General features: G+C 49.7%; 1 protein-coding gene across 1 annotated transcript in view; it reads left to right on the forward strand.

Moving 5' to 3' along the window:
* The window catches only part of farp1 (FERM, RhoGEF (ARHGEF) and pleckstrin domain protein 1 (chondrocyte-derived)), a 279,415-nt gene that overhangs the window by 214,656 nt on the left and 41,531 nt on the right, over positions 1-23,228 (forward strand). Inside the window, exons 14-18 of the mRNA XM_038819138.1 lie at positions 201-388; positions 8,856-8,945; positions 16,643-16,776; positions 21,357-21,438; positions 22,650-22,887. Of these exons, the coding sequence (XP_038675066.1) occupies positions 201-388; positions 8,856-8,945; positions 16,643-16,776; positions 21,357-21,438; positions 22,650-22,887 (732 nt within the window). The remainder of the gene's footprint in view (positions 1-200; positions 389-8,855; positions 8,946-16,642; positions 16,777-21,356; positions 21,439-22,649; positions 22,888-23,228) is intronic.

Raw genomic sequence — 23,228 nt, forward strand, 5'->3', positions numbered from 1 at the left:
ACCGGCTATGGGGAATAGGCTATTGAGTTGGATGATCAGCCATGATCGTGATGAAAGGCGGAGCAGGCTTGAAGGGCAAAAGGCCTCCACCTGCCCCTAGCTTCTATGTATCTGGGTATGCATGTATCTTCCAGTCAGTTGTGGAGTTCGGCCTGTGCTCGGGGTTGAAAATCTAACCTGCATTCCCCTGTTTGTTCCAGGTTCCCTGGTGTGCAGCCCACATGTGTCAGAACTCTCGCTGAATTCACAAGTTGGTCCGGGTGTTCAGAATCTCTCCCTGTCTCCTCGCCTGAGCCCAGACGGCAAACAGCACTCGCCATTGATGACTCCGCTCCTGACAGATGCAGCCTGCGTCAAGACTGACGACGAAGAAGAAATGAGGAGAAAGGTTTGACCTTGATTAGGAACATAGGAACAGGATAGGCCATTCAGCCCCTCGAGCCTGACCCGCCACTCAATGTGATCATGGCTGATCTTTGACCTAACTCCATATACCTGCTTTTGGCCCCTAATGTTTTTGCTTAACAAAAACCTATCTCAGATTTCATAGAATTTCATAGCATTTACAGTGCAGAAGGAGGCCATTCGGCCCATCGAGTCTGCACCGGCTCTTGGAAAGAGCACCCTACCGAAGGTCAACACCTCCACCCTATCCCCATAACCCAGTAACCCCACCCAGCACTAAGGGCAATTTTGGACACTAAGGGCAATTTTGGACACTAAGGGCAATTTATCATGACCAATCCACCTAACCTGCACATCTTTGGACTGTGGGAGGAAACCGGAGCACCCGGAGGAAACCCACGCACACACGGGGAGCATGTGCAGACTCCGCACAGACAGTGACCCAAGCCGGAATCGAACATGGGACCCTGGAGCTGTGGAATAGATACTGCGATTAGAGTATCCAATTTTTTTTTCCAATTAAGAGGCAATTTAGCGTGGCCAATCCACCGAACTTGCACATCTTTGGGTTGTGGGGGTGAAACGCACGCAGACACGGGGAGAATGTGCAAACTCCACACGGACAGTGACCCGGAGCCGGGATCGAACCCGGGTCCTCGGCGCCATGAGGCAGCAGTGCTAACCACTGCGCCACCGTGCCACCCAAAAGAAAGAAGATTATACTTTTTTCCTCGCAGTGAGTTGTTGAGATCAGGAATGTGCTGCTTGAAAGGGCGATGACAAGAGGAACTTTCAAAAGGGAATTGGATAGAGAGGAAAGATTTGTAGTAGGGCAGCACGGTGGCACAGTGGGTTAGCCCTGCTGCCTCACGGCCCCAAGGTCCCAGGTTCAATCCCGGCTCTGGGTCATTGTCCGTGTGGAGTTTGCACATTCTCCCCGTGTTTGCGTGGGTTTCGCCCCCACAACCCAAAGATGTGCTAGATGGCTAGGTGGATTGGCCACACTAAATTGCCCCTTAATTGGAAAAAATGAATTGGGTACTCTAAATTTAAAAAAAAAAGATTTGTAGTGAAGTGAGGAAAAAGTAAGAGTGGAACTAATTGGATAGCTCTTTCAGAAGAGCAAGCATAAGCACAATGGGCTGAATGGTCTTCTGTGGGATAACTTATTTGCTTTTTAAAAATAAATTTAGAGTTCACAATTGATTTTTTTTTCCCATTATGGCCAATCCACCTAGCCTGCACATCTTTGGGTTGTGGGGGTGAAACCCACGCAGACACGGGGAGAATGTGCAAACTCCACACGGACAGTGACCCAGAGCCGGAATCAAACTCGGTCCTCGACGTCGTCAGGCAGCAGTGCTAACCACTGCGCCACCAACGTTTTAAAATGTTAACATAGTGAATTGAACATTTCTACTAAAATACTTCTCCAGAATCCAATAGGTATGAGTGTGTAAATAAGAAGGATATGGTTTGTTTTACATGAATTAATAAGGTATATTTGTTAAATTAGAGAAATTAAACGTCCTGAAGTTAAGTCTAGCAATTCTGCATCAAACAATGACTGAAAATAAGCAAACCCATTTTGAAACTAGGTATTGTAGTCGTCAATATTCATCCTCAATCATTGATTCTTTCGAGAATGAGAATTTCATTCCTTTTAACGCCTTACTGTAGTTTATGTTGGAAGTTACAAGGTCAAGATTGTTTTGTCCCTGCTTATCTTCGCCTAGAACTCTCATCCATGTCTCTGTGATCGCTCAACTATTCCTGGTCCACCTTCCATACACTGAAACTCACTCAAATCTCTGGTGCCTCTATTTTAACTCTCACCAAATCCCATTCACCCATCACCCTGTACTTGCTGATCGAAATGGCTTCTGACCCGGGATCACTTCAATTTAAAAATTTTCATTCTTGTTTTCAGATTTCTCCCTCCCGATTTGTCGCCCCTTGAACCCTCTGCAATATCAGCTCCCCTCCAGTTCTGGCTTCTTGCATCTCCCTGATTTAAATCACTCCGCTTTTGCTGGCTGTATACCTGCCAAGGCCCCAAACTCCAAAATTCACTTCCTCAATTTCTCTGCCTCTCTCTCCTCCTTAAGACCTACCTCGACAACCAGGTTTTTTCACACCTGTGCTGATAGTTCTTCACCTGGTTCAGTGTCAAGATGTGTTGGCCCTGCTGCCTTTGAAGCACCTTGGGATATGTTACTTCTACAAACAGACAGTAGCCAGCCAAGCCAGCCAACGATTAGTATATCATCCAGCCTGACGCTTCCCTGTTCAGTTCTGAGAGAGTACCGCACCATCAGAGCTGCAATCATTAGGTCCAAGCTTGATTTAAAAGGTCCCATGGCGACTCCTTTGTAGAGGAGAGGAGAGGTTCCATCTATTGGCCCAATGGACATTTATTCCTCAGTCAAAATCACTACGAGAGCACGATCATTATCACATTGCTGTCATCGGGAGCTTGCTGTGAGCAAATTGGTTGCTGTGTTCCCTACATTACAACCATGACATCACTCCCAAGGGGATTCATTGGTTATTAAGCACTTTGGGATGCCCAGAGGATATAAAGGGCACTATATAAATGCATATCTTGTTATATTAAACACAGTATTACCTAGTGCAAATATAATGACAAATCGTCAATTCACTTCAGAAACGGGAGGTGTAAAATCAACACTTTGGGCAGCACGGTGGCTCAGTGGGTTAGCCCTGTTGCCTCACGGCGCCGAGGTCCCAGGTTCGATCCCGGCTCTGGGTCACTGTCCGTGTGGAGTTTGCACATTCTCCCTGTGTTTGCGTGGGTTTCGCCCCCACAACCCAAAGATGGGCAGGGTAGGTGGATTGGCCATGCTACATTGCCCCTTAATTGGAAAAAAATGAATTGGGTACACTAAATTTATTTTTAAAAATCAACACTTTAAAATATTACTGTTAACTAATAAAATGTATAATTATAAACTTGTGAAAAACCCCCTTGAATGGATCGTTCAGTTTAACATTTCCCAATGCTGTGGTACATTCCGTAGATGGTACATTTCAGCCAGAGGGCCTCTGATTGGATGGTCAGTGAGGACATCTGATGGTGAATGTTACAAGTGGAGATTTTCTCATCTCACTTGCTGGCTGTGAGAGTTTCTCCCATGACTGACGTGGTTGCTAAAACAGGTTTATGATTATTTTATGATTGTAATGATCCCTGACTCCACAGGCCGGATTTTCCTGGAGTCAGAACGACTTTGGAGCCTTTCACAAATGGGACCCAATTCCGGGATTCCTGCCCCTATTCCCGGTGCCCCCAATTCTTGCTGACAAGGGATAAGCGCGGGGATATTGAGGGCGTGGCCTGAATCCCTGACCTGGCCGGCTCTATTGCAGGGGTAAGCATTTCCTAAACCCCCCACAATTTCCGTGGTGTGCCGGCTTGTACTGGGTTCACGGCCCCTCGGATGAGTTCCACATTCTGAATTTGGGAGCCCTCCATTCCAACTCAATGACACCTCAAGCCCCGCTCCACCTACCCCCACGGCCCCTTACAGCCCCCATTCCAACTCGCGGTCCCCATCGATCCCCAGTGGAATATTAATCACAGGATCCTAAATCACACTCTGTAGCCCTCTCCTCTTAGGTATGCAATTCCTTTCTCTTCAGGAGCTTAGAAAGTCACAATTGAACATCCTCCACCACTCCCTCAGGCAGTGCATTCTCAATCCTCGCCACTCGCTGGGTAAAATGTTTTTCCTCGTGTAGCCCTTGGTTCTTTTATCCTTCATCTTCAATCTGAGAGTTCAAACTTTGCCCTTTTACCGATGGAGGAAGGTCAGGTTTCTAAATATGGTAGAATTTTGAACATAATTGACTAACATCCTTTTCCTCTTTGATTGTGGGAGTTGCGTAGAGCCATTTCCTATTCAACAGAATACCCTTCCACATTTCTGAGATGTCAATGGGAAAGATTGTCATGAGTATATGTAATGCACTGATATTCATCCAGGAATGCATAGCGTGCCATTCAATAGAAAATAGTAATTAGCAGTCGGAGGGTTCGGACAGTCCCTGCCTTTAGCTATTCATAGACAGCAGAATAATTGATATCCCTGTGTACGATTCTCTCTGCACTGACTAAGAATCAGAAAATCAAACCAGTAATGCACACTCAAATTGTAGAGTTTGAACACATCGAATTTACAGTGCAGAAGGAGGTCATTTGGCCCATCGGATCTGCACCGGCCCTTGGAAAGAGCACCCTACTTAAGCCCATCCCTCCACCCTATCCCCGCAGCCCACTAACCCTACCTAACCTTTTGGACACTAAGGGCAATTTATCACGGCCAATCCACCAAACCGCACATCTTTGGACTGCGGGAGGAAACTGGAGCACCCGGAGGAAACGCACGCGGTCATGGGAGAACGTGCAGACTCCGCACAGACAGTGACCCAAGGCCGGAATTGAACCCGGGTCCCTGGCGCTCTGAGGCAGCACTGCTAACCACTGTGCCTGCCTATTGTATCATTCCATCTTCCTGCTTAAGGGCAAACGATCTAATGTCACTGAAGGAGGCCACTCAGCTCATTGGGTTGGTTTCTGCGTTCCCACACCAGTGAGTTGGAAGGTTTGTAAAACTTAGCGTGTGTCCTGCCCGCTACCTTCGCTGTACTCGCCACCACCACCCCCTCCCTCCCACGCAACACTCCACCCCCACCGACCTCTCTCAAATTTCTACGGTGGTCCGAGAAGGCATCAGGTGACCCACCCACCCTTGGGCCTTTTGAGGCCCTTAAGTGACAGTTTTTTTTTAAAATTTAGATTACCCAATTATTTTTTCCAATTAAGGGGCAATTTAGCGTGGCCAATCCACCTACTCTGCACATTTTTGGGTTGTGGGGGCGAAACCCACGCAAACACGAGGAGAATATGCAAACTCCACACGGACAGTGACCCAGAGCCGGGATCGAACCTGGGACCTCAGCGCCGTGAGGCGGTTATGCTAACCACTTGGCCACCGTGCTGCCCTAAGTGACAATTTATGACCTCTTGAGCGCCTCATCCCACCCACACCGCATTTTGCCTGCAGCAGGAGGGGGCCTGCACCATTTGGGAAGCCTGACATCTTTAGCTGCATGGTCTGGTGTCAGGCAAGGCTTCCTTAGCGCTCCCCTGTGCTCATTGGTGGCTCTCCCCTCCCCACTTCACCCCCCCCCAAAACCTTCTTTTTCCTTAAGTATTTTTATTTTCATAATTTTCGTCATAAAAGAAAGAAAACAAAACAGAACAATCCCAACAACATAAAACCTAAAACATTGACTCATAGAACAAAAGCAAAAACAAACCCCCCTCCTCCCCTCCCATCATTCAACGGCAACCAAGTCCCGAAAGTGCATAATAAACAAAACCCCAAGAATTGTAGAACCCCCTCCTTTGCCCCCCCCCCCCCCATCTCAAACTTCACCTTCTCCAGGGTCAAAAATTCCAGCAGTCCTCCCCTCCCCCACCTCGCCGAGGCACAGGGTGGAGAAGCTGACCTCCACCCCAACAAGACCAGCCTACAAGCAATCAACGAGGCAAAGGCGAAAACATCATCCCCCACACCCGCCTGCAACTCGGGCCGGTCCGACACCCCCCCCCCCCCAACATACCAACATGATTCACGGGGCCCCTCCCACATCGCTCACAGGCATCCTCCGCCCCCTCAAACAGCCCACTCGTCCTTGATTCTGTGGTACCTTCTTAAATGAAAACCTACGCTCACTGCAAGCCTCCTCTTCTACCTCTCTTTATTTCTTCAAAGGGTCCTTTCAACTTGGTCAAGTTTCATTGTGAAAGTGCTCAGTAATTTCCTTCCACATTATAGTCACCGTTGCTTTGTCAACAGCTGAATGAAGCCAAACGAGGTTTGGTTTCCTGTCTGACACAAACTTACTTTCTCCCATATTTTAGATTATTATACTTCAACCTACACATCTCAGGACTCAAAGGTGCTGATTAAGAGTCTCATTAGTTTGAACACCTTGGGTTAGAGTGACCTCCTTCGTGCCAGCTCTGTACGAATGGTGGTGGTTTGTTACACTCACTCGAGAGATTCGAGCTGCTGTCAGCAAATTACCTTTTTCCATAGGTGTTATCATCTGGAGCTATGGATTGTGATGGTGGAGGCTCCAATTTATTTCCATCCCATCACTGACCAGGAATCCCCTCCTTTCTTACTGCCAGCCATTGCCGGGAGTCAGCAGGATTTTGCAGGTTGGCTGGGTTATGAACTCATCTTCCTTGGCCATCAAGTCTCAGAACGGGACTGGAACACGGAGCATCTGGCTCCGAGGCAGGAACGCCACCCACCGTGCCATAGGGCCTCATTTCCCTTGGAATGATACTCCCCACTAATCACTGATGGAGCTGCAATCCCGTTGCCAATTCCCTTTGTTAGGCTATTTATTTTAGTATAATAGACGCAGAGAGAGTGATTCCTCTTGTGGGAGAGAGCATTACTGGAGGCCATCAATGTGCGGTAATCACCTAGAAATCCATGATGTGGAGATGCCGGCGTTGGACTGGGGTGAGCACAGTAAGAAGTCTTACAACTCCAGGTTAAAGTCCAACATGTTTGTTTCAAACACTAGCTTTCGGAGCACTGCTCTTTCACCTGAGGAAGGAGCAGTGCTCCGAACGCTAGTGTTTGAAACAAACATGCTGGACTTTAACCTGGTGTTGTAAGACTTCTTACCTAGAAATCCAATAGACAACGCCGAAAAAAATGTCTTTAGAAGAGAGTGGATAGAGAAGGGAGCGGTGGAGGTGAACACTGAAGAGAGAAGGAATTAGATTAACACACAAGGGAGAAAGGAATAGAAGGATATTCCGATAGAGTGAGATGAGGAAAGATGGGAGGCGGCCAGAATGGAGCTCTAGCACGGACCAATGGGCTGAATGTCCTCCTCCACACTGTATATTCTATATAATGTCATAATATGCCCTCAGGCACATAATGGGATACAGACAGGCAGTGACAGACACCCAGTACAGCCAATCAACACACAGGACAGAACACAACCAATCACCAGGCAGAACACTAGAGCGGGGTTTCCCACTATAAAACACACGAGGCATCAACACTCTGCCTCTTTCCACTGGTGACAACTGTAGTGACAGTCAGAGTGTATATATCAGTTAGCACCTTCTACACGTGGCTTAGAGCTAGTCTGGTCTAGTTAGTTATAGTAAGCACACTTAGATTAGTAGAGTGTCAAACCCACAGCGAACTATGTGCACAATTTATCAAGTTCAGTAAAGCGTATTGAACGAACCTCAACGTTTGGAGTCTACTTTCTAGTACTACTGCATCCAGTTGCAGTCTGTGTTACCCCAGGGTGATTAAGACGACAGATGGAACACCACTGTCAGCCCCTCATTCTTGACTCCAGGTTCACTTACTCCAATTTTTGGCTGCATCCTTGACTTTGACGTTCTTATTCTTAACACGCCGATACAGAGCCTATTTTGCTTTCCAAGCTAATTTTCACTCTGATTGCATCTTACCCTTTCCAATCTTCACTTTGTACATTTCCAACATAGCCTTTAGCATTGTCGGAGTTTTCAATTCATATTTTTAGCCCTGTAAGTACTAAATGTCACTGTTTATAGCTTCAAATTTCATCTACTCTCCCAGGTCCTCCTGTTCAGCCCTCACTGCGGCTCTTACTGAAGTCAGTTTTCAGATGAAAATTTAAACCAAGGCCATGTCAGTGACCTCGGTTAGAGGTGAAAGATCCCAAAGCCTCCATTTCTCTCTTCTGCCCTGACCAATGTTTGTTTCTCCCGAGGAATCCCTGCTCATTTATCACAGTGTTGTTTATGGGAGCTTGCTCCCATCAACAACATACACAGCTCACTGGGCGGCACAGTGATACAGTAGTTAGCACTGCTGCCTCACAGCGCCAGGGACCCGGGTTCGATTCTGGCTTTGGGTGACTGCGTAGAGTTTGCACGTTCTCCCCGTGTCTGCGTGGGTTTCCTCCGGGTGCTCCAGTTTCCTCCCATAGTCCAGGAATATGCAGGTTAGGTGGGGCTATGGGGATGTGGCGGGGGAGTGGGCCTAGCTAGCGCGCTCTTTAAGAGAGTCGATGGGCTGAATGGCGTCCTTCTGCACTGCCGGGATTCTAGGGGTTCAATGAAAATTGTTTGCCATGTTACCCACATTACAAAGTGACTCCACTGATTGGCCGTAAAGCACTTTGGGAAGCCCTGAGGTTGTGAAAGGCGCTATTTAAATGTGAATTATTTTTTATTATCCTTTTTGATTTGCACCCTTTCCGTCAGCTGCTAACACATGTGTTCCGTCTGTCAATGTTTCTCTCTGTTTATTCTGGGCAATACTGTACAAATAAACTGATAGGTAGCGGCTACTGACCTGTTGGATGTGGGGTGTTCTGAATTTTTGCAGCGGTTCCCAGCGGACAAAGCCTATTTTATCGCCAAAGAAGTATCGACAACAGAACGGACCTACCTGAAGGATCTTGAAGTGGTCACATCGGTAAGGAGAAAGGCTCTGTCTGTGTGTTCTCGTATTGGTGATAAAGGATAGGGGGGGGAGAAGCTCTAAATTTCTGATGTGGCTCAGTGGGAAATGTGTGTGTGAATCTGTATCGAAGAGTGGGTGTATCATTTTATTCTTTCACAGGATGTCGCATCACTGGTTAGGCCAGCATTTATTGCCCATCCCTAATTGCCCTTTAGAAGGTGGTAGCGAGCTGCCTTCTTGAAACGCTGCAGTCCATGTGGTGTAGGTACACCCACTGTGCTGTTAGGATTTTGTGACAGTGAATAAACAGCCGATATATTTCCAAGTCAGGATAGTGAGTGATTGGGAGGGGAACCTCCAGGTGGTGGTGTCCCCAGCTATCTGCTTCCCTCGCCCTTGTAGATAATAGAGGTCATGTGTTTGGAAGGTACTGTCAAAGGAGCCTTGGTGAGTTGCTGAAGTGCATCTTGTAGATGGCACCCACGGCTGCCACTGTTGGTTGCTGATTGGGGGGAGCGAATGTTGTTAAATGGGGTGCCAATCAAGTGGGCTGCTTTATCTTGGATGGTGTTGGGATTCATGAGTGTTGTTGGAGCTGCGCTCATCCAGGCAAGTATTCCATTACACTCCTGACTCGTGCCTTGTAGATGTAGCACAGGAAGTCAGGAGATGAGTTACACTCTACAAAGCGTCTGACCTGCTTTTGTGGGCACACATGGCTGGTGTGGAGGTTGTCGGTCTCTTTCTGCGTGCATGTCTGTGTGTGAGTGGGCATGCGTGCTGAGGTGTCAGTGTCTGTGGTGCAATTGGAATATTTTAATTGCCTGAGCCACCAGAATTGGACGTAGTCTCATCTGGATAGTTACAGCACGCAGGCCCACACTGAGCCTGTACAGTGGAGGACAGTAACATCGGAGCCACTGTTTGTTTTCATGTGTTATTTACTGTGGAGACTCTAAGTATTTTCTGTATAAGGACTGGCTCGTGGTTCATTCATTAACGAAAAGCTTTGAGTTATATTGTTTGGAATGATTTTGAGTGTCTGAATGGGGGTAGAATTTTGGACAGAAACTCTGAGCAGATGTTTTACAGCTGGCTGATAGAGTTTTCAATTCTATTTTGATGATCAAAGTTGAATATCAGGCAGTGTATGGGGTGGGGGGTGGCGGAGCTGGCACAGCAATAATGATATCCGTTTCACACTTATCCCACCCAAGTTCGTGTTTCCACCCCTCCGGGGTTGTCCAGGAATTAAAAACGTTATCTCTCGGAAGCCGGGATGAGGAACAGCCGGGAGAGGAATCATAAGAGGCTTTAAAAAGGAAGTGTGTTTTTGGCAGTTTCCTTGAACCCTGCTAGTTTATTATTATAACAGTATTGGTGATGGGGGGAAGGGGGTAAGGGCTGTTCGACTGGCTGGGGCAGTTGGAGGCAGGCGGACATGTGGCGAGACCTCCAGGAATGTGCCGCGCCAGGTGAGGTAAAGGACAGCATTGTTCTTCCTTCCTCACCTGTTTGCAGGAATGTTCAGGATTAGATGGAAGAGATGGTGGAAGGGAATGGGATGGCCAGGGTATGTGAGAAAGGCGGGCGTCGTGTTTACAGCCAACTAGTCACAAGGAGGGTTAGATGACGGGTTTAGGTGAGCTAAACAAAGAAACACTCTTCTCACTAGCTGATGGGACAAGGAACTCAGGGCCACAGATTTAACAGTTTGGAGGGGGGGGGAGGACGTGAGGAAGAAGGTTCTTACGCAGCAGGTAGTAATGACCCGGAGCTCACTGGCCACGAGGGTGGTGGAAGCAGAGACAACGAATTATTTCAAAAAGGAAATTTGATAGGCATTTAATCTGAAATGAAAATCGCATATTGTCAAGAGTAGGCTTCAATGAAGTTACTGTGAAACGCCCCTAGTCGCCACATTCCGGCGCCTGTTTGGGGAGGCTGGTACGGGAATTGAACCCGCGCTGCTGGCCTGCCCTGGTCTGCTTTAACAGCCAGCGATTTAGCCCAGTGTGCTAAACCAGCCCCGTCTGCAGGGTCATGGGTATGACGGGGGGATGGGGCTGACTGGATTGCCCGACAGAGAGCTGGCATGGATTCAATAGGCCGAATGGCCTCCCCCTGTGCAATAATGAACCTCGGTGACTGACATGACATTTTGTGAACACATGCTAGTGCAATTCCACTCCAGGGGAAATAATTAATTTAAGGGTAGCATAGTGGTTAAGGGCAGCACGGTAGCATAGTGGTTAGCACAATTGCTTCACAGCTCCAGGGCCCCAGGTTCGATTCCCGGCTTGGGTCACTGTCTGTGTGGAGTCTGCACGTCCTCCCCGTGTGGGCGTGGGTTTCCTCCGGGTGCTCCGGTTGCCTCCCACGGTCCAAAGATGTGCAGGTTAGGTGGATTGGCCATGATAAATTGCCCTTAGTGTTCAAATTTGCCCTCAGTGTTGGGTGGGGTTACTGGGTTACGGGGATAGGGTGGAGGTGTGGGCTTGGGTAGAGTGCTCTTTCAAAGAACGGGTGCAGACTCGATGGGCCGAATGGCCTCCTTCTGCACTGTAAATTCTATGAATTGAAATGCACTTACCCCAACTACAACAAGGTTAGCATAGCTCCGCTCTTAAGGAAGATTTAAGGAATACCCTTTGCCATCACTCCAAACTGACACAGCCGCAATAAAGCCTCCGGTTATATTAAAGTTCCTGGTAGGAGATGCTGTTGATTCTTTGAGGCTCACAAGTATAGTCGAAAGCCCAGAGGTTAACCTGGTAAAACCGGCGCAAATAGGTTGCTGGTTATGGATTTTCCGTTCAGGTCCGCCGACGGAAAATCGTCAAAACTCAGTATAAAGTTGGTCGGAGTAACTTTACCCCACCTTCCCCCCCCCCTCCGCATCTCTGTCACCTCCTCCAGCACTTTAGCACCCCCCGCCCAACCTCATCCCACCCCACCCCCGGGATCTCTGCAGTCCTCCAATTCTGGCCACTTGCGCATTCCCGATTTGAATCGCTCCCTCATTGGCCCCCAGCTCAGGAATTCCCGCCCGAAACCTCCCTGCCTCTCTTGCCTCCTTTCAGACGCTCCTCAAGATCCACCTCTTTGGCCAAGCTGCTTGGCGTCTGTTTCCTTTCCGTCCCCAGTGATGGACTTTGCTTCACGGCGCTCCCTGAAAGCTCACCTCGGTTCATTTGTTGTATTAAAGGCGCTACAGTAATGCAAACGAGCAGAAATGTTTTAGGAGGAACCTTGAGGTAAACACACATCTTTTCTAATTATTTTCCCCGTCGTTTACAGCTTTTTGCATAAATGTTTGGGGCCGAGCTCAGCATTCCTGCCATTGAAGTCAGGCGTTGGAACAAATTGATTTGGTTCCAAATGGCTTCAAAACAGGAAATTGAATAAAACAAAAAGATTAGTTTTGACTCCTCTTCATTAAGTCATTATGCGTTGCATTACAGATGCTGTTTAAAAAAAAAACACAAGTCAGTTGCATTCTGTCGCCGTGACCTATCCTACAACGAGACTCTGCATTCGAACAGTTTTTATGTCCCATTTTGCTGTCTATTTCAGGAAGTTTCTATTATCTGTTTAATTTGGCCTAATTACTTTGGAAATTTTCAGGGTAACATCCATAAATAATCGTTCCGATTAATCCCTGGCAACGGCTATTGTTGAGAGATTTTGTACAAATTCACATGATCACGAGATAGGTGTGGATGAAAAAAACCCTCTTTTAGCTCACTGGCCCTTGTCTATCCAGAATCTCAACTCCACCGGCTGGGTTCAACTAAAGTTCAGCAGCCGGTTGCTCCGTTGCTGAGACTGAGTGTTGACGTTGGGGCAGAATTAGTAGACTTCTACACCTGGCACCGCACTTGCACCGATTCAATGACCATTGAGGGGCTAGCACCGGGGCCACGAGGAACGCAATCGATTCCAAAGGGCAACGGTGCCGGATTCACCGGGTTTGGGATTGGCACTCGGGAGGGGGACAAGCTGCAGCCGCCTAGACACACTGCTCTCCCCACGCACACCATCCCAGCCAACAAGGTGGCAGCCAAGATGCACGGCCCCGAGATTCACCGACGCGGTACTGGAGACCCAGCTAGACACCGTGGAAGCAGAGGCGGGCGACCGTGTACCCAGGGGTGGGAAGGACGCTGCCGTCCGCCGCCGTTTGCCGGGCCTGGACGCAGCTGGCAGACGTGACCATCGCCGCGGGCAACACCATTCGGAACCGGCCTGCAGTGCCGGAAATAACGGCACAACCTCCTCAAGGCGTCCAGGGTGAGGAGTCAGCTGCGTGGACGTAGCACCAACCCATGTCCCACATACTCCTGATCCCAACCCCCTCCCGCGGTTTCCCAGGAGAAGGCCGCGCACAACCGCCAGGAGCGGGAGAAGACTGGCGGGAGACCTGCGGCCACCTCACCACAGCAGAGCAGCGGGCACCGGACGTGGTCAGGGGGGCCCAAAAAGAGGGCAGTCGCCAGGGCGGAGGCTGGCATCCGGCGAGAAGATGAGATCCCGCTGAGTTGCATATCCCCACCCCCAACACCTCCTCCACACCCACCACCACCCCCACACCCATACTACCCCCTCCCCAACACACACCCTCCCCCCAAACACCCCCACCACCCCCACTCCACCCGGCCCGCAATGTAATCATGCATCTTGTCTTGTGTCTTGCAGAAGCTACTGGCGTTAGGGCAGGTCCTTGTGATGTCCCCCACCCCCAGTGAGACCGACACGGGTGGGAGCCTTCGATCCTCATCCCAGGACACCCCAGAGCCCGGGTCCGGGGATGACACTGATACCCTGTCACAGCTGTCTCTCCATCACCCTCCACCATCCCAGAGACACTCACCTCGGTTGGGCACTTTAGTGAAGAGGCTCCTGGGGCACTACCTGGTGCGCACCATACACAGGTGCAGCGGGTGTAGTTAGGAACCCCCGACGGGACGGACGGTCAGAGGGCGACCCGATCCCAGGGGCTAGCTGACGTCCAGGCGGGAGTCAGGCTTCTGGAACAGACAGCCCCATCGATTGTGGAGATGCAGCCACAGAGCCAGGGGCTGATTGAGGGGTTGTCGGCGAGCATCCATCACCTGCAGGTTCAGTGGAGGAGTCCGACCGCGTGCAGGAGCAGGAGGTGGTGCCGACCATGCGTGTCACCCAGGCCAACACCGCACAGGTGGCATCCACAGTGCAGGCCTTGCGGTTGAGAGTTTCGGCCATGGGTCAGGATGTCCAAGGCTTGGGGCAATCTGTGCAGGCGCTGGCCAAGGCCCAGGGCAAGGTTGCCCTCTCACAGGTAGCCATATACCACGGCCACCTGGACATTGCAGCGGTGCTCTTGAGCGTGGCCCAGTCACAGCGGGTCATGGGTTGAGAGCAGTGGTGGCGGCTTTGCCCCGGCGCTGGCCGGCATGGCACAGTCCCAGAGGGAGCTGGCACAGTCATTGGCTGGTGTGGGACAGACCCAGAAGGTGGTGGCACAGTCGCAGCGTGATGTGGTGCAGTCCCAGATGGAGGTGTCCCATGCCCTGTGCTCCATGGCCATGAGCATGGAGACCCTGGTTGAGACGAGAGCGGGTCATCAGGACTGGCAGCACCAGGTGGCGGGTAGCCTCAGGGGATAGCTCCGCTCGCACCCCCGTCCCATGGGGTCGTCTGGGGGACACCGGACACCCTGAGGGAGTAGGAGGTGATGGGGCCCGTGCCGGTGACTCCCACAGGGGAGGTGCCGGAACACCGCAGCACCTTGGAACCCCCCTCCCCCCCCCCCTTGTCCCTGGTGCATCACAAAGGCAGCGGGCAGAACAAGGCAGCACCACACCACCTGGGACACACGAGCATCAGCCAAACCCAACCGAGCCCGGTCGCCTCAGAAGACCAATGGGGACCCAGGTCCCAGGGCGGGAATCGCAGCAGGCCATCTCCACTCTTGATGTACCATTTGGGAATCCACCTAGGCTTAGCGTTGATCATAGAATTTACAGTGCAGAAGGAGGCCATTCAGCCCACCGTGTCTGTACCGGCCCTTAGAAAGAGCACCCCACTTAAGCCCACGCCTCCACCCTATCCCCGTAACCCAGTAACTCCATCTACCCTTTTGACACTAAGGTACAATTTAGCATGGCCAATCCACCTAACCCGCACATCTATGAACTGTGGGAGGAAACCGGAGCACCCGGAGGAAATCCACCCAGACATGGGGAGAACGTGCAGACTCCGCACAGACAGTGACCCAGCGGGGAATCAAACCCGGGTCCTGGAGCTGTGAAGCGACTGTGGTAACCGCTGTGCTACCGTGCCTCCCTTATTTTCCTTAAGCGTCTTGACTTGTATTTCTTTGAATAAAGGCATTTAAGGGTTAATCTAGTCCAGGTGTTTAAGATGATGAAAGGATCCCCGAACTAGGGGGACAGAACCTTAAAATCCCAGCCAGGCCGTTCAGGGGTGACGTCAGGAACCACTTCCTCACACAGAGAGAGTGGAAATCTGGACCCCCCGCCCCTCCCTCGCCAAAGAAGGTGTTGAGGCAAAGGACCCATCGGAAATTTCAAAACTGAGACTGATATTTTTGTTGGGTCAGGGGGTTAAAGGCTGAGAGAAGAAAGGCAGGTAAATGGATTTGCGGTACATGCCAGCCACGATCTGACTGAATGGGGGAACAGACTCGAGGTGCTGAGTAACCTCCTCCTGGCCATATTTGTGTCCCATGCTATCCCCAATGTGGAACTCAGTACCAAATGGGGTAGTTGAACCAAATTGTGTCGATGTATTTAACAGGAAGCTACAAAAGCACGAGGGGGAACGGAATCGAAGGATAGGTTGATACGAGTTAGATTGGGTGGAGGGTGATGTGGAGCATGGTCCACATCAACCGAATGGCCTGTTCCTGAACCATAAGTTCTATGTAAATCTACGTGAGTTTTTCATTTGATGGGACCAGGCTATAGATCTTTGTCAAGACCTTGATCAGCCACTGAGGAAGTTCGTAGAATTTACAGTGCAGAAGGAGGCTATTCGGCCCATCGAGTCTGCACCGGCTCTTGGAAAGAGCACCCTACCCAAGGTCAATACCTCCACCCTATCCCCATAACCCAGTAACCCCACCCAACACTAAGGGCAATTTTGGACACTAAGGGCAATTTATCATGGCCAATCCGCCTAACCTGCACATCTTTGGACTGTGGGAGGAAACCGGAGCACCCGGAGGAAACCCACGCACACACGGGGAGGATGTGCAGACTCCTCACAGACAGTGACCCAAGCCGGAATCGAACCTGGGACCCTGGAGCTGTGAAGCAATTGTGCTAACCACAATGCTACCGTGCTGCCTTGTGTAACCTGTTCACCAGGGTTTTCCCCTTTGCTCCTCAGTAAGAGAGCATCTGTGTGTCATAGCATCGAGATTGGGAACTCGCGAAATTGGTGTAAATCCGTCTCTTAACATTCCCTGACAGGCATTTCATTGTTCATTCCCAGTCAAGGCAATGCATTTTAAAGTAATATATTCTGTCATAGCAGTGAAAGGTTACTGATTGCAGAGCACTCCACATCGCTGTGGAGAATCTCCTTAAGTCCTTACGGATGACTGTGCATGGAGATTGCAATGTATTGTTTTTTTTGTTATTGTGGTACAGAAACCTCAGCACGGATCATTATACCTCCCACTTTCATTGTCTCTCCTGCAGTGTTTTCAAAGTGCTGTAGCCAAAGATGATGTAATGCCAGAACCACTGAAGACTTTGCTGTTCTCAAATTTTAATCCATTGTACAAGTTCCACACTGGCTTTCTGAAGGAGATTGAGCAAAGACTTGCGTTGTGGTAAGTAAGGACTGCCGCATTTGGTAATACATAGCCAGGCTTCGCCTTTGCACCCCCCCACTGATTGGTCCATCCCAAACACCAATCACAAATTTGTCGCTGTCATTGGCTGACGACTGCCCAGGCGCTGTGAAACCTGGAGTGAGAGCAGTGCGTTGAGAGAATTCTGTCTCACAAGACAACGGTTTGCACCGTGCCTGTCAACTCCCAGTGTGGCTAGAACAGGGGTGGGCAAACTGTTCCGTGCAAGGGCCACATTCAGAAATTCACAATTTTAAAGGGCCGCATAGTATATTAAGTAAAATAATTACTTCACCCGGTTATGATTCTGGGCGCCTCATATAGGACATAGAACAGTACAGCACAGAACAGGCCTTTCGGCCCTCGACGTTGTGCCGAACAATAATCACCCTACTCAAGTCAACGTATCCACCTATACCCGTAACCCAACAGCCCCCCCCCCCCCCCCCCATGAACCTTAAAAAAAAATTAAAAATTAAAATTTTTTTATTTTTTTTCAATGACTTGGTGGGCCGCATAAAGACCTTTGGCGGGCCGTAGTTTGCCCACCCCTGGGCTAGAAGCTCCATTCTGACATGGCAGCTTCTGCTGCATTTGCTGAAGAGGAAGACAGTGGGCCGAGAAGTTGCACAATTCACTGGCCTCTGTTGCTGCCCCCCCCCCCCCCCCCCCCCCCCCCCCCCCCCCCCCCCCCCCCTCCCCGCCTTCCCGTGCCCTCAGTTAGTCTCCAGAGGTCATGGCTGTCAGCGGCTGTCTCCCAGTTGGCAGTGCCAACATTCGCCAGCTTCCTATCTCGCTTAAGGTGTCTTTGCAGCAGAGGAATGGATGCCTAAAGGCATGAGATTATTCTACGGCAAAGTTCAAACTAATTGTAGAATTCCTTCCCATTATCCCAGCAAAGGTGCACGAGGCAAAGCAAACCTTCAGAACGCATTGGGCGGGATTCTCCGACCTCCCAGTCGCATGTCTCTCGGCAACGAGAGGCGGGATTCTCTGCTCCTGCCGCTGTCAATGGGATTTCCTATTAAATCCACCCCACACCGCCGGGAAACCTGCAGGCGGGGGGGGGCGCACTGCCGGCGGAACCAGAGAATCCCGCCGCCAGCGAATGTCCGGAGAATTCCGGCCCATTTATTTTTGAACGTCAGAAGATAGAAAGAAATGTGAGCATGAGACACTTCCAACATTTTCACCCATTCCGTGGCTGGCCTGGCTTTATTCTCCCGGTGGACAAAGGGAGGTGCCTGATTTTACTGTGAGTTCAAGTGCCGCAGAAAAAGAAAGTTAACGCAGCGAGTTGTTGTGATCTGGAATGCGATGCATGAAAGGGGCGGTGAAGCAGATTCGATGGTAGTATTGAAGAAGGCCCTGGGTAAAGGTTTCCAGGACTATCAGGACAGAGCTGTTGGAATGGGACCAATTGGATAACTCTTTCAAAGAGCCGATGCGGGCATGAGGGGCCAAATGGCTCATTTCTTTGCTGTAAGGTTCCATGAAGAAGCTTTTATTTTTATTGCCTTTTCGAGCAGGTTGTTAAACCTACCCGTGGCTGGTTACAGAAAGAAGTGCCCGTTCTGTCTTTAACTGGGAGCAGGGACTCCCCCTCACTCCTCGGGCAAGCACCACGTCATCAAACAAGTGTGAAATTGCTCCTTGGTTGCAAAGTGGGATTTTGGAATTTTAAAAATAATTATCAGTCCAGCCTGGTCTGGCCAGCTGACCGCTGTCCTGGCTGTTGCCTGCTGGGTAATACTCAGCTTTCAAACACATTGGTCAAAGTTAGCCGCGGTGAGGTCTACATTGGGGAACACCTGCAAGGTGGTTAGTTTTGCACTGGTAGCTTCGTTGTCCCCGGGTGCAACGGGAAGGATTTGCAAATATTCATTACAAAACTTTAATTGGCAAACTATTTTTAGCTGCCCAGCTGATCATCCTGAATCAAAACCTGCAAATTGACAGCAACGAACAAACCCCGGGTTACACGTGAGAAATAAGCGTCGCAAGTCAGCACTTCACAAATCACTGCAGGGGACGTAAACTTTCAGGGTTTCTACACATTCAGGCACAATTATATCAAACAAAATTCACACTTTTTTATATGAAGACGTTCCGTGTTGCAAGATCTTTCTGTTCTCCCTTTGGCTTTAACTAAATTATTTTATAGGGCAGCACGGTGGCCTAGTGGTTAGCACAGCTGCCTCACGGCGCCGAGGTCCCAGGTTCGATCCCGGCTCTGGGTCACTGTCCGTGTGGAGTTTGCACATTCTCCCCGTGTCTGCGTGGGTTTCACCCCCACAACCCAAAAATGTGCAGAATAAGTGGATTGGCCACACTACATTGCCCCTTAATTGGAAAAAATAATTGGGTAATCTAAATTTAGAAAAAAAAACACTAAATTATTTTATGAAAACGAATTTTCAGATGCTGATCCATATTTAAAGACATTGGGCGAGATCTTCCGGCTGTTCATGCCAGCGGTATCTTCCAGTCCTGCCGATGGTCTTCCTCCCTCGCGGGTTTCCCGGCGGCGTGGGGCAGATTCAACGGGAAAGCCCATCGACCGGAAGATCCCACTGCCGGCCAACAACGGGGCGCCTCCCACCACCGGGAGACGTGCCACGGGAGGGCCAGAGAATCCCACCCGCTGTAATAAAAAAGGCAAAATACTGCAGATGCTGGAAACCTGAAGTAAAAGCAGGCAGCGAGTTTAGGGCCTAAATTCGGTCAGACAGATGAGTGACCCAGCATCAGTAGGAAAGGCGTGTCAAAGGGCGGCAGGGTGGCGCAGTGGGTTAGCACTGCGGTTTCACGACGCCGAGGTCCCAGGTTCGATTCCGGATCTGGGTCACTGTCTGTGTGGAGTTTGCACATTCTCCCCCTGTCTGCGTGGGTTTCACCCCCACAACCCAAAGATGTGCAGGGCAGGTGGATTGGCCACGCTAAATTGCCCCTTAATTGGAATAAATGAATTGGGTACTCTAAATTTATTTTTAAAAAAGGAAAGGTGTGTTACCAGCTCTCACGCAAACGGCTGGAGGACGCCCTCGAAATTTTACGGCTGGCCTCCAATCGGGTGGCTGCTGTTGGTGTTGCCCTATTATCCGGGATGGAAGCTTGCCCAATCAGAGTGGCACCAGCTCAACAGCGCCTCCTGGGACGGTGGCCACTGCTGAGAAAGGCAGGAGCCCCCCCCCTGCAGCTTACAGAGATAGGCAAGAAATTATTTTCAAAAGTTTTCCAGCAAACCTTCACCCCACCCCTCCCCCCGGGCTGCCGCTGAGAGCCTGTTTCTGTTCAACATGGCAGGAGTTGTCCTGCCATCAGTAAAATGCTAATAACCTGGCTCAATGGCCCTTAATGAGGTCTTTCCATATTTGAATTGGCTGCCCACCTCCTTGTGCACAGCAGCATGTCCGATAACCGATTCTGGTCTCGCCCATCGGTAAAATGTCCCAGTGCGGAACGTGGTGGGGGAGCTGATCCGACACGCATGCCCGGATTTTACCATCACCGCGCACCCCCCCCCCCCACCCACCCTCAGCCTGCCTCCCTCTCTGCCTTCTGGGGGCTAGCAGAATTCAGCCCAACCTTTCAGGTCATCGGAACTTGACCGATTAAGAGATTTAACTACCTTCAGACCATAAGACACAGAAGCAGAATTAGGCCACTCGGCCCATCGAGTCTGCTTCAGAGTCAGGAGGAAGGTGGGAGGAGAAAATGATAGAAGGGAATAGGATGGAGGGCAGACGATTAAAGGACAAAATGGATGATGGTTCAAAGCCGCCTTAACTTTCCTTCCATTGCACTCTGACCTCCCTATCCGTGGTCTGCTGTACTGCTTCAGTGAAGCTGACTGCAAGCTCTCGAGGGGGTGCTTCACATCATGAATTAGGCACTTTACAATCCTCCTGCTGTAAACATTGTCAAAGTCTAAAGCCCAGGATGTATTGAGATCGGAAAGAGTAAACACGTTTTGGCCTCAGCTACTTTCTGTGGTAGTGAATTCTGCAGATTCACCACTCTCTGGGTGAAGAAATTTCCCCTCATCTCAGTCCTCAAACTATGACCCCTGGTTCTGGACTCCCCCACCATCAGGAACATTCTTTCCGAATCTACCCTGTCAAATCCTGTCAGAATTTTGTACGTTTCTATGAGATCCCGTCTCACTCTTCTAATCTCCCTGACTGATTTGGTCTCTCCCGCCGTCTCAGGAATCAGCCTGGTAAACCTTCGCTGCTCTCCCTCCATAGCAAGAACATCCTTCCTCAGATAAGGACACCAAGACCGCTCACAATACTCCAGGTGTGACCTCATCAATGCCCAATACAATTGCAGTAAATTAAGACGCAAGTTGTATTGTTTACATAGAACTCTGTCAATATTACAATTTTACAAACAATATTGAAAGCATTGTGGATTTTAAAACGTTTTCTAATTCCTATTGATGAGAATCTTTCTAACTACTTTTGTGGTGAATAATATTGACCTTCAAAGTTATAGGAAACGTTTGATACTCGTTTTAAATAGATTTCATGGTGTATTCCTCTGGTCACTAACAGGGAAGGAAGATCAAATGCACATATCAAAGGCGATTACCAAAGAATTGGAGATGTGATGCTGAAGAATTTGCGCAGTATGAAGGTACGTTTCCATGCTCACAACAAAAAAATTTTTGTATTTAATAAGTTAGCATCAAAATGTCAGCTGTTAGATGTGATTCAGCAATTGGGCAGCACTTGTTCAACAATTTTGAGTGCGCTAACAGCTACACTAACAACCAATTTAAGTTAATCACTCTACCTTGTATAATGGCTCATTTATACTCACTAGAAAGGACATATATTCATATGCAGGGACCCATTCTCTGCAAATAAAAGGAATATGTTCAAGACTTTTTTGAATTACCCAGGAGCCTAGTGTTCCCCATTGCTTTATCCGTGGCCAAGGAGTCAATTCCCAACCAATTAGCATCCTTTTCTCTTGTAGCATAAATTGTCGTGGTTCTTCAAATTTGGTATTCTCGTGTTTGTTCTGATGAGTGCAAGATCAGAAGTCTCTTTTCAGCAAGATTCAAGCTCTGTACTACCAAGTGACTGTTTGATTCTACATTGTTTAGTCTTTGCTGCATCCCAGTGGGTCGTGTCTCCTGCCTCTGAGTCAGGAGGGTTGCTGGTTCACGTCACAGTCCAGAAACATGAGCACGACAGTCTCGGCTGGCCCCCACTCAGTGCTGTACTGAGGGAGTGCTGCACAGTCAGTGGTGCCATTTTTAACTGAGAAGTTAAACCCTGTTAAACCCCCCGCCCTCTCAGCTGATGTGAAAGATCCCACTCCACAACTGGAAGAAGAACAGGGTAGTTCTCCCTATCGTCTTGATCAGCATTCATCCCTAAATCGACATCACTAAAAACAAATGATCTGACCTGGTTGTGGGAGCTTGATGTGCGCAAATTGTCCATTGCATTTCCCACTATGCAAGAGTGCCTGCACTTCAATATCACCGCGTTGGTGGTATCATGTTGTGGGCCCCCCAGCGGTTGTTAAAGGCACTATATAAATGCAATTCCTTGCTTTGCACCTTCACTGCAGCTGCCAGATTTCCAGCGAGCTGGGATACACAGTCCTTCGCACTTAAGCTGGAAAAGCAGGTTACGTCTGAGGCTTCTGGCCTTATTCAGATACTTAAAATGATGACTTACCTCCTGGAGATTGGGTTGGCTGACCGGCTTGTACGCAATCTCGGGGTACATGTTCCTTCGGCCCTGGTGCTAGACACTGAGCTCCCTGCACAGACAGCCTGCTCGCTGCTGCGCCCCAGTTCATCGTACGCTGTTCATTTCTTACCTTTTCAGCAACTCACAATCCACCTGCAGAAGCACAGTGAGATCCTGACGGAGCTGGAGAAAGCCATTCGCAACTCGCGGAGGCTGGAGGCGGTCTGCCGGGAGTTTGAGCAGCAGAAAGTCTGCTACCTTCCCCTCAACATATTCTTCCTGAGGCCCCTGCACCGGCTGATGCATTACAAGCAGATTCTGGAGAGGCTGTGCAAACATTACCCGCCCACCCACGTGGACTTCAGAGACTCGAGAGGTAAGGAGGAGATTCAGAGTGGAGAATGGGTTTTCAGCACATTCTTAGACTGGGACAGGAAGGTGGAGCAACCCATTCACTCCCACTCCCCCTCTCTACCCCAGTAACCCTGAAAGTTTGTTTCCCTCGCGCCCGTCCAATGTCCATTTGAAATTATTGATCGCCTCCGCTTCTGCCACCCTCGTGGGCAGAGAGATCCAGATCATTACCACCCGCTGCGTTAAAAAGTTCTCCCTCTATTTCTACACAAAATCTTAAATCTGTGTCCCCCTGGGGGACACGGTAGCAGTGTGCAGCACTGTTGCTTCACCACCGTCCCAGGTTGCATTCCCGGCTTGGGT

This window comes from Scyliorhinus canicula, chromosome 14 (assembly GCF_902713615.1).
Source record: "Scyliorhinus canicula chromosome 14, sScyCan1.1, whole genome shotgun sequence".
NCBI classification, from domain to species: domain Eukaryota; kingdom Metazoa; phylum Chordata; class Chondrichthyes; order Carcharhiniformes; family Scyliorhinidae; genus Scyliorhinus; species Scyliorhinus canicula.